The sequence below is a fragment of the Python bivittatus genome, unplaced genomic scaffold (assembly GCF_059951505.1).
Source record: "Python bivittatus isolate LINGU-HERP-01145 unplaced genomic scaffold, Pbiv_v1 ctg000080_np1212, whole genome shotgun sequence".
Classification (NCBI taxonomy): domain Eukaryota; kingdom Metazoa; phylum Chordata; class Lepidosauria; order Squamata; family Pythonidae; genus Python; species Python bivittatus.
Genome location: NW_028277035.1, coordinates 6,562,855 through 6,577,588, shown reverse-complemented (window position 1 = coordinate 6,577,588; position 14,734 = coordinate 6,562,855). Strand labels below are relative to the sequence as shown.

At 38.1% G+C, this 14,734-nt stretch overlaps 1 protein-coding gene across 1 annotated transcript in view; it reads left to right on the top strand.

The window, feature by feature from the left end:
* The first annotated feature begins 265 nt into the window (after positions 1 to 265).
* The window catches only part of LOC103063479 (myosin-3), a 29,942-nt gene continuing 15,473 nt past the window's right edge, over positions 266 to 14,734 (top strand). Inside the window, exons 1-22 of the mRNA XM_025163150.2 lie at positions 266 to 307; positions 567 to 622; positions 1,647 to 1,858; positions 2,454 to 2,597; positions 2,678 to 2,834; positions 3,034 to 3,061; positions 3,163 to 3,277; positions 4,743 to 4,835; positions 6,219 to 6,282; positions 6,364 to 6,462; positions 6,632 to 6,735; positions 6,825 to 6,963; positions 7,558 to 7,676; positions 9,140 to 9,289; positions 9,627 to 9,797; positions 10,155 to 10,464; positions 10,615 to 10,685; positions 11,055 to 11,142; positions 11,241 to 11,358; positions 11,912 to 12,035; positions 12,120 to 12,256; positions 13,379 to 13,634. Of these exons, the coding sequence (XP_025018918.1) occupies positions 1,655 to 1,858; positions 2,454 to 2,597; positions 2,678 to 2,834; positions 3,034 to 3,061; positions 3,163 to 3,277; positions 4,743 to 4,835; positions 6,219 to 6,282; positions 6,364 to 6,462; positions 6,632 to 6,735; positions 6,825 to 6,963; positions 7,558 to 7,676; positions 9,140 to 9,289; positions 9,627 to 9,797; positions 10,155 to 10,464; positions 10,615 to 10,685; positions 11,055 to 11,142; positions 11,241 to 11,358; positions 11,912 to 12,035; positions 12,120 to 12,256; positions 13,379 to 13,634 (2,691 nt within the window). The 5' untranslated portion in view covers positions 266 to 307; positions 567 to 622; positions 1,647 to 1,654. The remainder of the gene's footprint in view (positions 308 to 566; positions 623 to 1,646; positions 1,859 to 2,453; positions 2,598 to 2,677; positions 2,835 to 3,033; positions 3,062 to 3,162; positions 3,278 to 4,742; positions 4,836 to 6,218; positions 6,283 to 6,363; positions 6,463 to 6,631; positions 6,736 to 6,824; positions 6,964 to 7,557; positions 7,677 to 9,139; positions 9,290 to 9,626; positions 9,798 to 10,154; positions 10,465 to 10,614; positions 10,686 to 11,054; positions 11,143 to 11,240; positions 11,359 to 11,911; positions 12,036 to 12,119; positions 12,257 to 13,378; positions 13,635 to 14,734) is intronic.

The window sequence follows — 14,734 nt, the reverse complement described above, 5'->3', positions numbered from 1 at the left end:
ATTCTGTAAATCTTCTAAAGTATCAGACAGTCTCTTTCCTACTATGATCTTGCCTTCCAAGATTAAAAAGAGGCACATTTACAATGATTGCCCTGCGGCTAGGTATCAGAACTGATAAATAACGAGTGAACTTGGTCATTTCTATAAATACATTTACAGGGGAAAAAATAAGTGTAGAAATGGCAAGCAGACTGCAGGGCTGGTCTCTAACTTCCATATAGGGAGAAGGGTTGAGCTAAGAGAAGAATCAGAGCCTATAAAAGCTTTCAAAAGTAAAAGGTTTATTGGTGGCTACGGACTGTCAAGGGTAAGTTTGTTTTTTGTTTTAAACCTGCCTTTGCCCTGATCTTTTCTCTTTAACAAGGTACAGGATGTACTCCTACTTTAGGGGACTTTAGAGTACCGTGAGATGAAAGGGACTTTTCTTTGGTGAAGAAGTGTTGTGCGGTCCATTCTCTGCTGTGTATTTTGAGCCTTTGCATATGGATAGACTCTAACAAATTCTCAGCTGTTGGGCTGCCTGAGGATCCTGGATGAATTATCACATATTTTCTGTTGCTTTGCAGGTTGAACATTTCATCCAGTTCCTTTCTTCTTTCTGTTGAGAGTAGATAATAAAAAGGTGAGAAATCCAAGTGTGGTTATTGAGTTTCCACCCTTTCTGGTAAATTGCAGTTTTCTATAGATCTCTTGTGTGCTGTAGTTTCCTTTGATAAATGAGTCTGAGATGGAGTGCGTGTGTGTGTGTGTGTTGGGAAGGTGTTGTGCTTTTGTGTTTCTGAGTATGGAGATGAAAGTTACCTCTCTGAGCCTTGGTTTTCCTGCATATAAATTGTAGATGGAAGAACAGAGCTTAATCTTGTTTTGAAAAGATAAGAACGATCTCAGCTAACATCACTGCCAACTTTTTCATAAAACTCAGCTTTGCAAATGAGAATCTTGGTTGTCCATTATTAGTTGTTCTGCTCAAGGCTGCTTACTGATGCAGTTGGTTCATGCAGATTCAATACCACTTCCCTATGTACTCTGCAGAAATACTATCCAATTCATTTAACATCCTTTTTAATATAGGTGACAGTTCATATCTAAATACTCTTACTTTTGCAAAACTGGTATCATCAGAGGGATGCAGCAGGTCTTCTCAGTGCTTCTGGTATGATAATGATAAGGAGTTGAGCTTCCATTTACAGTAAAATAAGAGAAAGCAAAGTCTTGTCCCTGTCCAGAATTTCTTGTTACTGTTTAACATGCTCAGTTCTTCCCATGTTCTGAGCCATTAAAATATGATTTGGGGAGTGGAAGTCATCTCACATCAGAAGAACCTCCTCAGCAAAGAACTATTCCAGAAACAACCATCCATTTTCAGGAAAATTTATCAAAGGTTCTTTACAGAGGACACCTACCTACAGTAGAATGAAATCTTACAAACTACCAAGAGACAGACAGGCTGGCTTGCATAAGAACAAAGGTGTTTTTGCCTTGCTAGTATGATTACTAAGAAAATAGTTGAACTTTGGAACTATTTTGCTTCCCTAACAACCAATATATATCACTAGATATAGGAACAGAGAATAGGTCTAATGCTGTATTTCTTGAACATCCCTATCCTTATACAAAACAGACTAAACTTCTTGTATCTCTTGTAGCTGCAGCCATGAGTAGGGATGCAGAAATGGAGGTTTTTGGGGTGGCTGCCTCTTTTCTGCGCAAATCTGAAAAGGAGCGAATAGAGGCTCAGAACCAGCCCTTTGATGCCAAAACTTATTGCTATGTGGCTGAACCCAAGGAGGAATATGCCAAAGGGAAAATTAAGAGCTCTGAAGGTGGGAAGACTACTGTAGAGACAACAGATGGCCGGGTGAGCATCTTCCATGGTTTGTAATGCGGTGAGGGTAGGATACTTTTTCAACTTAACTTAAACAACTCTTTTGTTTAAGAAGATATATTTCTGGTGCAGTGTGAGATTTTTGGAGTTAGATCCAGAATCGCTACATAGCTCTGGCATATACTGTATATGTTGGGGCAAAACATAATCCCATACATTCCCCACTCAATTATTCTGAGGATAAATGGGGCAAGATTGTACATTTTACTGGGATGAGTTACTGTAAATAATTCTAGCATAGGAGGCATAAACTATAGTTTTCCTTTGGGTCCCAAAGACAAGCAGGCTATAAAACTGTAATTTGCTGAGCCATTCATTCAAATCTGGCTTTTGACAATTATTGCATCTGAAGACTAAGTTAAGGTTTTTGAACAGTACAAGCCTCAGTGCAAGATGATATTCCTTGAAGGCCAGCTTTAAGGGGAAATTACTGTAATGTTATCAACAGCTTCTAGACAATAACAGAATGATTGAATGACATGCTTGTTCAAAGTATTTAGTTGGAACTGAATCTTTAATTCTGTCCTACTCTGTCCTTATAGGAAGCCTTTTCCTCTTTGCATTTCAGACACTAACTGTCAAGGCGGAGGATGTGTATGCTATGAACCCACCTAAATTTGACAAAATTGAAGACATGGCAATGCTGACACATTTAAATGAGCCAGCAGTTTTGTATAACCTCAAAGATCGCTACGGCTCTTGGATGATCTACGTATGTTTTATCATTACCTGGTAACGGGGTAAAATCTCAAAGAGAGTAGATTTTAACACTTATTTTTGGTTTTCATCCAGACGTATTCAGGCCTCTTCTGTGTCACTATCAATCCATATAAATGGTTGCCTGTGTACAATCCAGAGGTGGTAGCTGGTTATCGGGGCAAAAAGCGTACTGAGGCCCCTCCCCACATCTTCTCCATCTCTGACAATGCGTATCAGTTCATGCTAACTGGTAGGTCTGCTTCAAAACTGAAAAGGGAATGGGGTTGTATAAACAGAGCAATAAAGTGGTGGCAATGGCATAAGTCTTAACAATCCCTTTCATATATTCCTACTTGCATGAAATTGATTCCGGAGTTGCTACTTAGCATGGCTCGGCATCCATCTTTGTAGCTTTGTAAGCATATTTTTTTCCCCTCTTCCTTTGGCAGATCGTGAAAACCAGTCTATTCTGATCACGTAAGTAGGCATTTCAGATTTGTCCTACTTGATGACTGTAATAATAGAGTTCTGATACAGATAATATTTCTTTACCTGATGATTGGTTTTTTTCTTGGTAGTGGAGAATCTGGTGCCGGAAAGACTGTCAACACCAAGCGGGTCATTCAGTATTTTGCAACAATTGCAGCTGGAGAAGGAACCAAGAAGAAAGAAGAGCAAAAAACAGGCATGAAGGTATGAAGAACAGGCCTAGTCCTAGATGAGCAAATAACTTGGTTGTTGCCTGACAAATGAGAGTTCCGGAACTCTAAGCAGATACAGTCTGATTATTCATATTTTTTCTGTCTTAAGTTCCATAGAGGTTGCTCAGGTGGAATTCTTATTATCAATAATAGCTAAAACCAAAGTAAAAATATAACAAAATAACTACACATTAAGAATCCTTCAGAAAGATCTATACTGCATAGCTCCATAAAAAGTTTTATTTTGTTTTCTTTTAAATAAGAGAGTTGATCATGCCACTGTATATAAACAGAGAGCAAACTCCACTCTATTCTAGCACTGAAGATGTTACCTATCCGGGTAATGAAACGTTTGCAAGAAAACAACCAAGCTCAGAGAACCCCAAGGACTCCAAAGAGACTTGAATTGTAACAAATAATCATTACATTTAATAACTGTCCTGAATTATTTTCTGATACCATCATAATGCTTACTTCTAGTGCTGTTAAACCAAAAACCAAACCCCCAAAACCTGTGACATAGGTTCTAGGACATAGACTACAATGATTTGCAGTTATGATTTTATTCATTTCATCCTGAATGCTGACAATGTACAAATGGTTGAAGGGTAGATTCTATTAATCCTTAAACAGAATAGGTGATTGGATCATGAAAACTAGATATCTAAGCAGGCAGTTTCTAAGTCCCCCAGGAAATTTAGCTCTCCTTCAGTTACTAGCAACAGTACTAGTTTGCAGAACCAGATTTGATAATAATAATAATATTCTAGGCAAGACTTGTAAAAAATGTATTGCCTTCTTTTTTCCCCTCTCTTATCCTTCTAATTCCCTCCTTTTATTCTTTCCCTGCCTTCTGATAGGGCCTTTTAGGAACAGTCATCTGAAAAAAAGAAACTGTGAAGGGAGCTGTAAGAATGCAAAATGCATTTTCTGCTTCTAGAATCGAAATCAGTTTCTGATCTTTGTTTCCTTGGGGGAAATAATTAATACACCGCCTAGTAGTGGTGTGCAAAATGTTTTGAATTCTAAACATTTCAAGTCTGAAACAGCTGTTTTGATTTTGCTGAAAATGTTCTGAGCTTTCTTTGCTATTGGTAAAGTTAGAACAACCTGTCTGAACTCAAAACATTTTGCACATTTCTGAATCTGAGCACCAATAACAAATCACTTACCTTAAGAAGAAAGAGAGATGTGTGTTTGGTGCAAAAAAGTAGCGTGGAAAGCAAGGTCTTATCAGAATTCATTTAAATTCAGTGACGGCACGGGCAATTTAATTCTAGATTTCGCGTTCCCTATTCTCTCACACATTAACTAAGCCTAGGAAGAAAACATTTAAACATTCTAAATACATTAATTGGAAAATCAGTCACATTTAATTTAATTAAACTCACTTCTATACAAGATTGCGCAGTGGTTTATTTCTTGGTTTTCAAATATTTCTTCCAATACTTCTGCAGGGGACACTTGAAGATCAAATCATCAGTGCCAACCCTCTCTTGGAGGCCTTTGGGAATGCCAAGACTGTGAGGAATGACAACTCCTCCCGTTTTGTAAGTGATGAACTCTTTGGCAGGAGATACTTTTACTTGCAGCCTCTCCAACCAGCCTGTCTTGCTCCTTCTCTCGTTCCCCATGAAGCAATTCAAGCTGCCCCCCCCCCCAAAAATCCCCCGTCTTCAATGGAAGGCTTAAAAAAAAATCTAATTCCAACACAAAGAGGTAATTGGGATGGGAGGTACTTCAGCTTTGGTGTAAATGTATAACTATCCCCCCTGCCCAAGGTGACTCAGAAGTGGAAGTTTTTTCCAACTGGGCTAGTCAGTTTGTCTGGGTGAAACTACTGCAAATGCTGTGATATTTACACAGGTGCTGCTGATTCTTGTATGGGGGAGGAAATTCAGAAATAAAGTAGGGGGGGAGCTTTAATCTCCCACCCTCACATGCCATCTCCAATGTTAATGAAATAGGTCAGCTGCATGTATAAAATAAGGTAATAATCGTTTGACTCTGGACATGACTGTGGCTTATCAATACAAGAATGGGTTTGTGCGAGCCTGTTATATGTGGGCATGGACCCCTTAGATATATAGCACCAGAAGCCCTTACAGAAAGTGGTCCTCCAACTAAAAGGAAGGATCCTCTGCTTATTTACTTTCCATCATCCCAAAGTTGTCATTTTTATCCAGTAATAACCATTTTATAATATAATATCTACCTGTTACATTCTTGGAACAATTCAAACATACTGGGAAAATCATAACTGAATAAAATTGGTAGAGGAGAGCTGTGATAGTCTATGGTGACCAAAAATCAAAAGGAATTTGGTGGCACCTCTTCCAATAACAACTTTTATTAAAAGGCATATGTTTTGAGCTGCCCGCTTACTTCATTAGATGCATGGAATCTGACTGAAACCTGATGGCTTTATAGTCAGGCAGTTCAACAGAAAATGGATAATTTACATATTAGTTTTGTACTGCAGATTTTACAGGTTTCTGGAATGTTCTGGAATGTTAACTACTTCTTGGCTTCAGCAACCATCTTGTTGCCTTTTAAAATCACTTCTTGCAGGAAGGAGTGGAAGGGATGTGAAAGAAAATTCCCCAGAACTGGAGTATTTCTAAGGCATGCATACATTGCACCTGCCTATGTGGTAAAACATTCTGTACCTATTAGGAAATTCTTGAATGAAAAGATTTTAACCGAAACAAAGTTTAAAACACAGACAAACACAAGAACATTTGTTAAAACATAGTGACTTACCTCTTCAGCAGCAAATGGTTTCTTTGAAAATAGTACCATCTTCAAGAGACAGAATAAAACAAAAACCATAGTAAAATATTCACTTACAAAAATAGATCTAATCCGTATGTTGTGGTTCATTAAACATTCCTAGATTTCTGAAGTAACTGTTCCGTCTTTTTACCCTGTAGGGAAAATTCATTAGGATTCATTTTGGTGCCACTGGAAAGCTGGCTTCAGCAGATATTGAGTCCTGTAAGTAGTTGAATTGGAGAATAGTCTATGTAATGTTTACAAAACTGGACTCACAAACATTAATTGGACTCTCTGTTGTAGATCTTCTGGAAAAGTCAAGAGTAACCTTTCAGCTAAAGGCTGAGAGGAGTTACCACATTTTCTACCAGATTCTCTCCAATAAGAAGCCAGAACTAATTGGTAAATAAGATTTCCATTTTGCTTTTCTGAATTTTTCATCTTATTTGATAATGTGTGGGGTAAATAATATGGGGTCTTTTTTGTTTTACTCTGTTGACTCTTTCCTCATTGGAAAGCTCATATATGGCAATCACTAGAATTTCATAAAAGCTTCCCATTTGTATTTCAGAAATGCTTCTTATTACAACGAACCCTTTTGACTATCCATTCATAAGCCAAGGTGAAATTGCAGTCCAGAGCATTGATGACCAAGAGGAGCTTATAGCTACAGATGTGAGTGAAAGTATGATTATGACATAGAACAAAGAATGGAATTCCTGTCTAAAAACATAGCTAACTGCAGCACCCTTCCACCCTGTTAGACAGCCATAGACATCCTGGGTTTCACTCCCGATGAGAAAGTTGGCATCTATAAATTGACAGGAGCAGTGATGCATTATGGCAACATGAAGTTTAAGCAGAAACCCCGAGAAGAGCAAGCAGAACCAGATGGCACAGAAGGTAACAAATTCCACAAGTTAGCTTTCAAATCTTATAGATAATATGATCCAACTGCGTGATTTAGAAAGCACCTCCGGAAAGAGCACATTAACATTGGGAAGAGGAAGGATAAAGGGCTTCTTTTCAGCTTTCAGCAATGAAACATTTGTTTTCTGTCATGTGCTTTGTGCTTTTGGTAATGACAGCAAGCATGGTGGGATTAAACTGATTATTTTTGCTTTGGATGCCTTACTGATTGAGAGGTAGGAACTGTGAATGAAAAAGGAGGTGGTTTTGAAAGAGGAAGAGAGAACAGGTTTGAACCTAAGATGTGTCTTCTATAGAATATTTCAAATGGAACGCAACTGACTTTTTAAATGTGTTGGGTTTTTGAGGACATTTTTGTTTTTCATTGATTTTGAATGACCAGTAAAGATGAGCAGTAAGGATTGGTACTTGATAAAGGCTGGATTTCATAACTGTGCTCTGCCCAGAAATGTCAGTATTGTCTTCCTGCTTCCAACTCATACTGCCAATTCAGTGTTTGTATTTTTCACCACCCTGATTATTCTAAGAATGTTTCACAAAAGCTTGTTTCTTGTGTGTTCTTTACAGAGGCTGACAAGGCAGCTTACCTGATGGGTCTAAATTCTGCAGATTTGTTGAAATCCCTGTGCTTTCCTCGGGTGAAAGTGGGGAATGAGTATGTGACCAAAGGTCAAACTGTAGATCAGGTGAGTACAGGTGACAAATCAAAGCCATCTGTTAGTCCATGTGTCAAACAACAGGGAAATATATTTTTCCTTTCAGGATGTTCTTTAATTTAGAACTACTGCTTGGAAGGAAATTGTGACATTCATCCTATTTAGATTGTATTGCTGGAATGCCATTTAAAAAAAAAGTTCCACTAACAGAAACTTCAAGGAACATGCAGTGATTTTTAACAGGAAAACATTTCAACTAAGGAACATTCCAAGTGAAGCTTAAGCTGCTTGTCTCCTGCATTGCGGTTGGCTTTTCCTGATGCTGACTTTAAAAATTGCAGTCAAGATTGCAATGGTCTGGCAGTGAGGCCAAGAGCATGGTCACTCTGGACCAGGGTTTCTCAACCTTGGGAACTTTAAGATGTTGGACTTCAACTCCCATGGCTGGCTGGAGGATTCTGGGAGTTGAAGTCCACATGTCTTAAAGTTCCGAAGTTGAGAAACACTCCTCTGGACTATGGTGTCTGTAGGCTCCTATTGATCACTATCTGCTTGTCTTTCTCATCCACACAGGAAAGAAAATGTTGGCTGGCTGGCCCCTTTGTGGGCCAATCTACCAACACTTATCTTGGAGATTGTTCTGTCCCCATTAGCTCTTCTTTTTCATAGTTCTCTTTGCACACATGGATTCTTTCATACCCACTTCCCACATTCTGTCTTTTGGCACTAAAGCAGACCCTTTCTTCCCCCTCCCCCCATTTTACTTCTCTTGCTCTGATGCTACAAAGGGAACAAGTTGTTCTTTCGCTCCTACATTTCACTGTAGGGTTTAGGGTGGAAAAGATCAGTTTTGAAGCAGAAGCAGGGGTACATTTGCAATGGGCTGGGAGCTGGTAGAGGACAACTTTATCAATTCCTGCACCCAAGAAGTGGCAGATGTCCTGTACTGGCAATGGGGCAAGCAGAAAATGAGGATCTGCTGTCAGAGATAATAGCATGCATATAATACCAATTACCATTTGTGTTTCTCAGGGAGACTTTTTGAAGATCTCTAAAACAGGTTACAGTCTGACTTAAATACATTTTAGAGATTCACACAAATGCCTTTTAAAATTGTCTACCAATAGTTTTTCCAATTTTCTCCTGAGTAAGGAGAAACAGAGATGATTCCACTTGGTTTTAATTGAAGTCCGGGAAGCCAGGAAGATTGCAGACTGCTGGACAGTTTTAAGACATGACATTCACACTCACCCCTTCATTGTTTCATAGCCAGATGATTGCAAGAATGCCACACTTCACCCAGGAGAATTTCTCTTCCCTTTTGAAATATGAAGTAATTGCTCATTGACTGAATTGAATGAAATCGGGGAGAAAGAAATGCAGGAAAATATATTGGCCTGGCACTAATACATGCATATCAGTTGCTATAGTGGTCTGTTTTGCTATCGCTGATCTTAACTTTTCACTTGTTCCTAATTGTTTGTTGCCTGCAGGTGCATCATGCTGTTAATGCACTTTCTAAATCTGTCTATGAAAAACTCTTCTTCTGGATGGTAGCTCGTATTAACCAGCAGCTGGACACCAAGTTGCCCAGACAACACTTCATTGGAGTCTTGGATATTGCAGGTTTTGAAATCTTTGAGGTATGTTTACAAACTCTGGTTCTCCTTTGCCTTCTGTGCTCTATTCCAGCCCATGGCTGCAACAGCTGTCAGGTAATGTTGAGGAAAAGAATAACATCCTCATGTTATCTACAGCAGAAAGGTTGGAATAATCTTCTTATAGTCTCTTTTCTTTGGGAGAAGGAACAGTTAAAATTCCACCCAATCATAGAGCAGCCAGGATCACTGATGAAGAAAATCTCCCACTGCTCGCTTTCCTGTTTCTTGTGTCTGAAATCCCTGATGAACTGAAGTTCCATTTACTGGAGAATCTGTGAGGTCTAAGGAATTATATTAATTGAATTTATTTGGTTGTTAGTTTAACAGCTTGGAGCAGCTGTGCATCAACTTCACCAATGAGAAACTGCAACAATTTTTCAACCATCACATGTTTGTGCTAGAGCAAGAAGAATACAAGAAAGAGGGAATTGAATGGACTTTCATAGATTTTGGAATGGATTTGGCTGCTTGCATTGAGCTTATTGAGAAGGTAAATTAGAATATTATCTTATCAGTAAACACCCAGATATCAGCCCTTTGAGGTAGACCAAGTTAGGAAACAGACTCCACAAGAATGCTGGAACTCTACTTCATAGAGATAATCTATAGTAACAGAATCTCAGAACCCTGTGTTTTACATTCCTTTCCTGTAATACCCCAAGGAATTAAGGCAAAGTCAGTTTGAATTCCTTGGGTTTTTTTCCTTTGTTTCCTTTGTTTCCTGGGCTTAAAACATGTTTTTGTAACTGTTGCCATAAAGTTTCTCCAGGGTTATCTCTGTGGCTTTCCACACCAGTTGGTAAAAAGATATATCTGAAATAAAATTATGTTATTTTTTTCAATGTAGCCAATGGGCATATTCTCCATCTTGGAAGAAGAATGTATGTTCCCCAAGGCAACTGACCAGTCTTTCAAGAACAAACTCTTTGACCAGCATATTGGCAAATCAGCCAACTTCCAGAAGCCAAAAATTGTCAAAGGCAAGCCTGAGGCCCATTTCTCTCTTGTGCACTATGCTGGGATCGTGGACTACAATATTGGTGGCTGGTTAGAGAAGAACAAAGATCCCTTGAATGAAACTGTTGTGGCACTGTATCAGAAATCATCCATTAAGATCTTAGCCAATCTGTATGCAACCTTTTCTTCCCAAGATGATGGTAAGTTTCAGGAACCCTTTCCTTTCTCTTCTAATTCATTAGTCAAATTTGCCTTAAAATGTACTCTGCTGTATCACATCTAGCAAAAAGGTTGGGTAGAGATGATGACAACAAGAGAACTAATTACATTTATGCTCTGCTTTCTGATAGAAAGTGGTCATAAAAAGAAAGGTGCCAAGAAGAAGGGGTCATCTTTCCAAACTGTTTCTGCACTTTTCAGGGTAAGGATCTTTGACACTTTTACAAAGATTATATTGCAGGACGTATTGTGTTTTTTGACATAGTTATTTACATAAAATGCACAATTCTCTTTAGTGCTCATTAGTTTTCAAACTATTTCTATAAAGAGGATTGAATTAAATTGACAAGAAATCTTAAGAGGCCACAGAACATATTAACTCAAACTTTCTCTTTTTCTTCTTCCTCCAAAATTTTTAAAATAAAATTGAAAAATTAGTAGAATGGTTCTTAGTTTAAAAATTCTATATTTTTAATTGCTTTAAAATACAATACTTGAATATCTCAAGTTTTTTTCTAAGTTCCTTTAAGAGCTACATAATGTTTTACAATTGCTGTGTTCAAAAACACAGGAAAACCTGAACAAATTGATGTCCAATCTGAGAACAACTCATCCACATTTTGTGCGCTGCATTATCCCCAACGAAACTAAAACTCCAGGTAACTTACAGGAATCTCTTGTGTGGATTTCCAGAAAAGCTTCAGGAGAAAGTCAGGAAAAAAAAGCTGCCATTTTTCTTTACTTTGGTCTTGCACAGGTGCAATGGATCATAAGCTTGTCCTACACCAACTGAGATGCAATGGAGTGCTTGAAGGCATTCGAATCTGCAGGAAGGGATTTCCAAACAGAATCTTATATGGAGATTTTAAGCAAAGGTCTGTCATCTCAATTTCCTGTAAACTTACCAGTTTGCATACTAGACTCTTGTTAGGTAAATATTATCTGAAAGCAATAGTGACACCCTACCCATCATGCTATATATTATAACTTTAATTCAGCAATGTATGCAAAGAAAATTATGCATCTTTGTGCTGCATTACACGATCTACATTTGCCTGTAGAAGTTATCCTTGGGAGAGTTCTGCTATCAGGAGACAAACAAAAAACAAATTAAAAAAAACACCCTTCTGTAAAGTAAATTACATTACGTTTCGCCCATTTATAGCGCTAAGCCAAATGAGATTTGATTATTGTTGGCTTTCTATAGACAATGAGATTTGTAAATCATAGGTTCATGCTTGTTGAGGGTTTGTACTTCATGCTAAATGACAAACAAGCTTTATTATTGCTAAACTTTCTTTGTACCAGCTTTTATGAACAGTTTTCTAAACATTGAGAATATATTAGAAGACTGCCAGTAAATCAGAGCTCTTCCTTTTGCCATGGATTCCAACACTAAAATGATATGTTTTGTATTTAAATGGGCAGATACCGTGTACTGAATGCTAGTGCTATCCCAGAGGGCCAGTTTATGGACAGTAAGAAAGCCTGTGAGAAACTGCTGGGCTCCATCGATATTGATCACACTCAGTACAAATTTGGGCATACCAAAGTAAGCACTTATCTGAGCTGAGGACTTGGGTACAAGCTTTAAATACACAAGGCACGTCATCTACTTTTTGCATTCTTTTTTCAGGTGTTTTTCAAGGCTGGTTTGCTGGGCCTTCTGGAAGAGATGAGAGATGATCGCCTCGCTTTGCTGATTACCCGCACACAGGCTATGTGTAGGGGGTTTCTCATGAGAGTGGAATACCAAAAAATGGTGGCAAGAAGGTAGAATAAATTTCTCTTCCATAACACTTGTTTGTGTATGCTGAGGCTTCCAGAGTAAATAGATACTCATCCATATTTATGCCAAAGAACCAAAGAAGTCTCTCCAACCTTCCCAGGCTTTGGTTGACTTCACATATCACATTATACCATGATTAACTATGGTTTCTGGATAAGCCATGTTTTGTCATGTTCACATAACAAGCAAAACCACAGAGCAACTGTAATGCTGTATTCATAAGTATCCCATTCATAGAATAATATGTCCCTTTGAAATCAAGGCTCCTAATATTCTTGGACGTTACCCTGTCAGTTCTGTTATACCTAGATGGCAGGCAAGCTGCTAAGAGAGTTAGTCTTGCCTGGATTTTTGCAAATTATAATTGCTGTTATGCTGGTCTATGACTGTAATAAAGATTTGATTTGATAATTCCTGTAGATTGATCAGAAAATGGAAAAGTAACAGGTACTAGTTTAAACTAAAGGGTCTAGTTTAGTATTTAGCACAGTGGTGGGTAACCTTGTGATAAGCTGGGGCCAAATTGAATGGATTGAACAGAAGTGAGAACTGAGGCTATGTACTTTGGCTTTTCTAAGGTTTTGTGTGTGTGTGTGTGTGTGGTGGAGGAGTGTCTGTTTTAAAAGACCATTTTTAGTCTTTAGTACGGTTTAGCTACAAAGGCAAAAATGTTCCCAAAATCAAGCCAAACTCCTGGTGACTTTATGACATGTAGGTTCCCCCCCACCCCCAATACAATGGAACTGGTTTGCTCTTTACTACTTTTTGGATTTTTTTTTTTTTAACTTCTCAATCCAATCTACAACTTTGGGCTTTCCTGATAGCTTCCCATCAAGTAATAGCCAGGCTAAATTTCTTTAGCTTCCCAGCCCAGACAAAATCTTCAAGTACAATATTTCATCTCTTTCCTGCCTCAAAATGAAGAAAAGGGGACTGCCAGTTTTCAGCATTTGTATTACCAAGTTCAGCAATACAGTTGGAGAAGACCCAAAATATGGGGTTGGGAGATAGTTGTTGATCTCATGATGTAACTCCAGGGCCTTACTTAGTAAATTCTGTTTTTCTTAATTCACAATAAATAACTTTCTGGAATGGCTTCATTTCAGGGAAGCAATTTTCATGATTCAGTACAACATTCGCTCATTCATGAATGTCAAACACTGGCCTTGGATGAAGCTGTTCTTCAAGATTAAGCCACTGTTAAGGAGTGCAGAAGCTGAGAAAGAAATGGCCAATCTGAAAGAAGAGTTTCAAAAAATAAAGGAAGAACTTACTAAATCGGAAGCTAAAAGGAAAGAACTGGAAGAAAAAATGGTGACTTTGTTGCAAGAGAAAAATGACCTACAGCTTCAAGTGCAATCTGTAAGGAGCTTACAAATCTTTTCCATGATCTTTAGGAAATGTGGTATCCTAAGCACTTTAGGAAATGTGGTATCCTAAGCAGATAATTGCAGGCAAAAATCTATTAGAATTTTTTTTTTTAAATGTCTTTATCAAGTGGCAAGAAGTCAATCATAATGTGGTCACTTAAGCCGTGTATTTCACAGTATGGGCAAAGACATTAAGGAAGCCTGGATTCTCATCACCATAATTTCTGTATCCATTTTGGATAGGATACAGAACTGGCCTCTCTTTCTAATTGTAGGTAGAGGCAAATTAATTATCTATCTATCTATCTATCTATCTATCTATCTATCTATCTATCTATCTATCTATCTGGTAATATTCTGGACCCAAGCCATTTAGGGCTTTAATTCTTTGAGTTAAAAGAGGTTTCCAGAAGCAAAGAAGGGAGAATGCAGGAAAACTACAATACAATTCCATGGACATGTACCCAATAATTTTTCACTGTATTCTAGACCAACTGCAGCTTCTGAAGACTTTTCAAAAAATTAATCTCACACTGAGTATGCTGCATCAATCTAATTCTGATGGGATATTCTCAGAGATAGTTCATAATTCACTCTTCTTAAATTAATATTTCAATTAGAGCAAAATTATTATTCATTCTCCTCTGGGGAAATGTGACTGATCCCTCCTTGCTATCCTCTAGAATGACCTTCCTTTCTCTATAGCTGATGCTTTGAGCACCAGAAGCAATGTCACCCTTGCTGTGTGTAAAAGAAAAAGCCATTCTATCACCTGCTTTGGCAGAACTGGTTCTCTCTACAACATGGCAATGTAGGGGCTGCGTAGGGTTACTTTACTCATTTTATCCTGTATTCACCGTGGGCAATGATTTAGCTGAAAAAGAACCCAAATAAAACAAAAACAAAACAAAACTGAAATATTTTCATGGGAAAATATATAGTGCAACTATATATTTTAATCCCTTGCTCCCAAGTATTTCTCTGTATATAAGAGAACAACAAGAATTCAATAGCATATCATTGTGGAAGCCACAGTGGAATTATCCAACTGTCTCCATTTGCTTCCCCCGCCCCCCTTTCCTGCTTCATTTT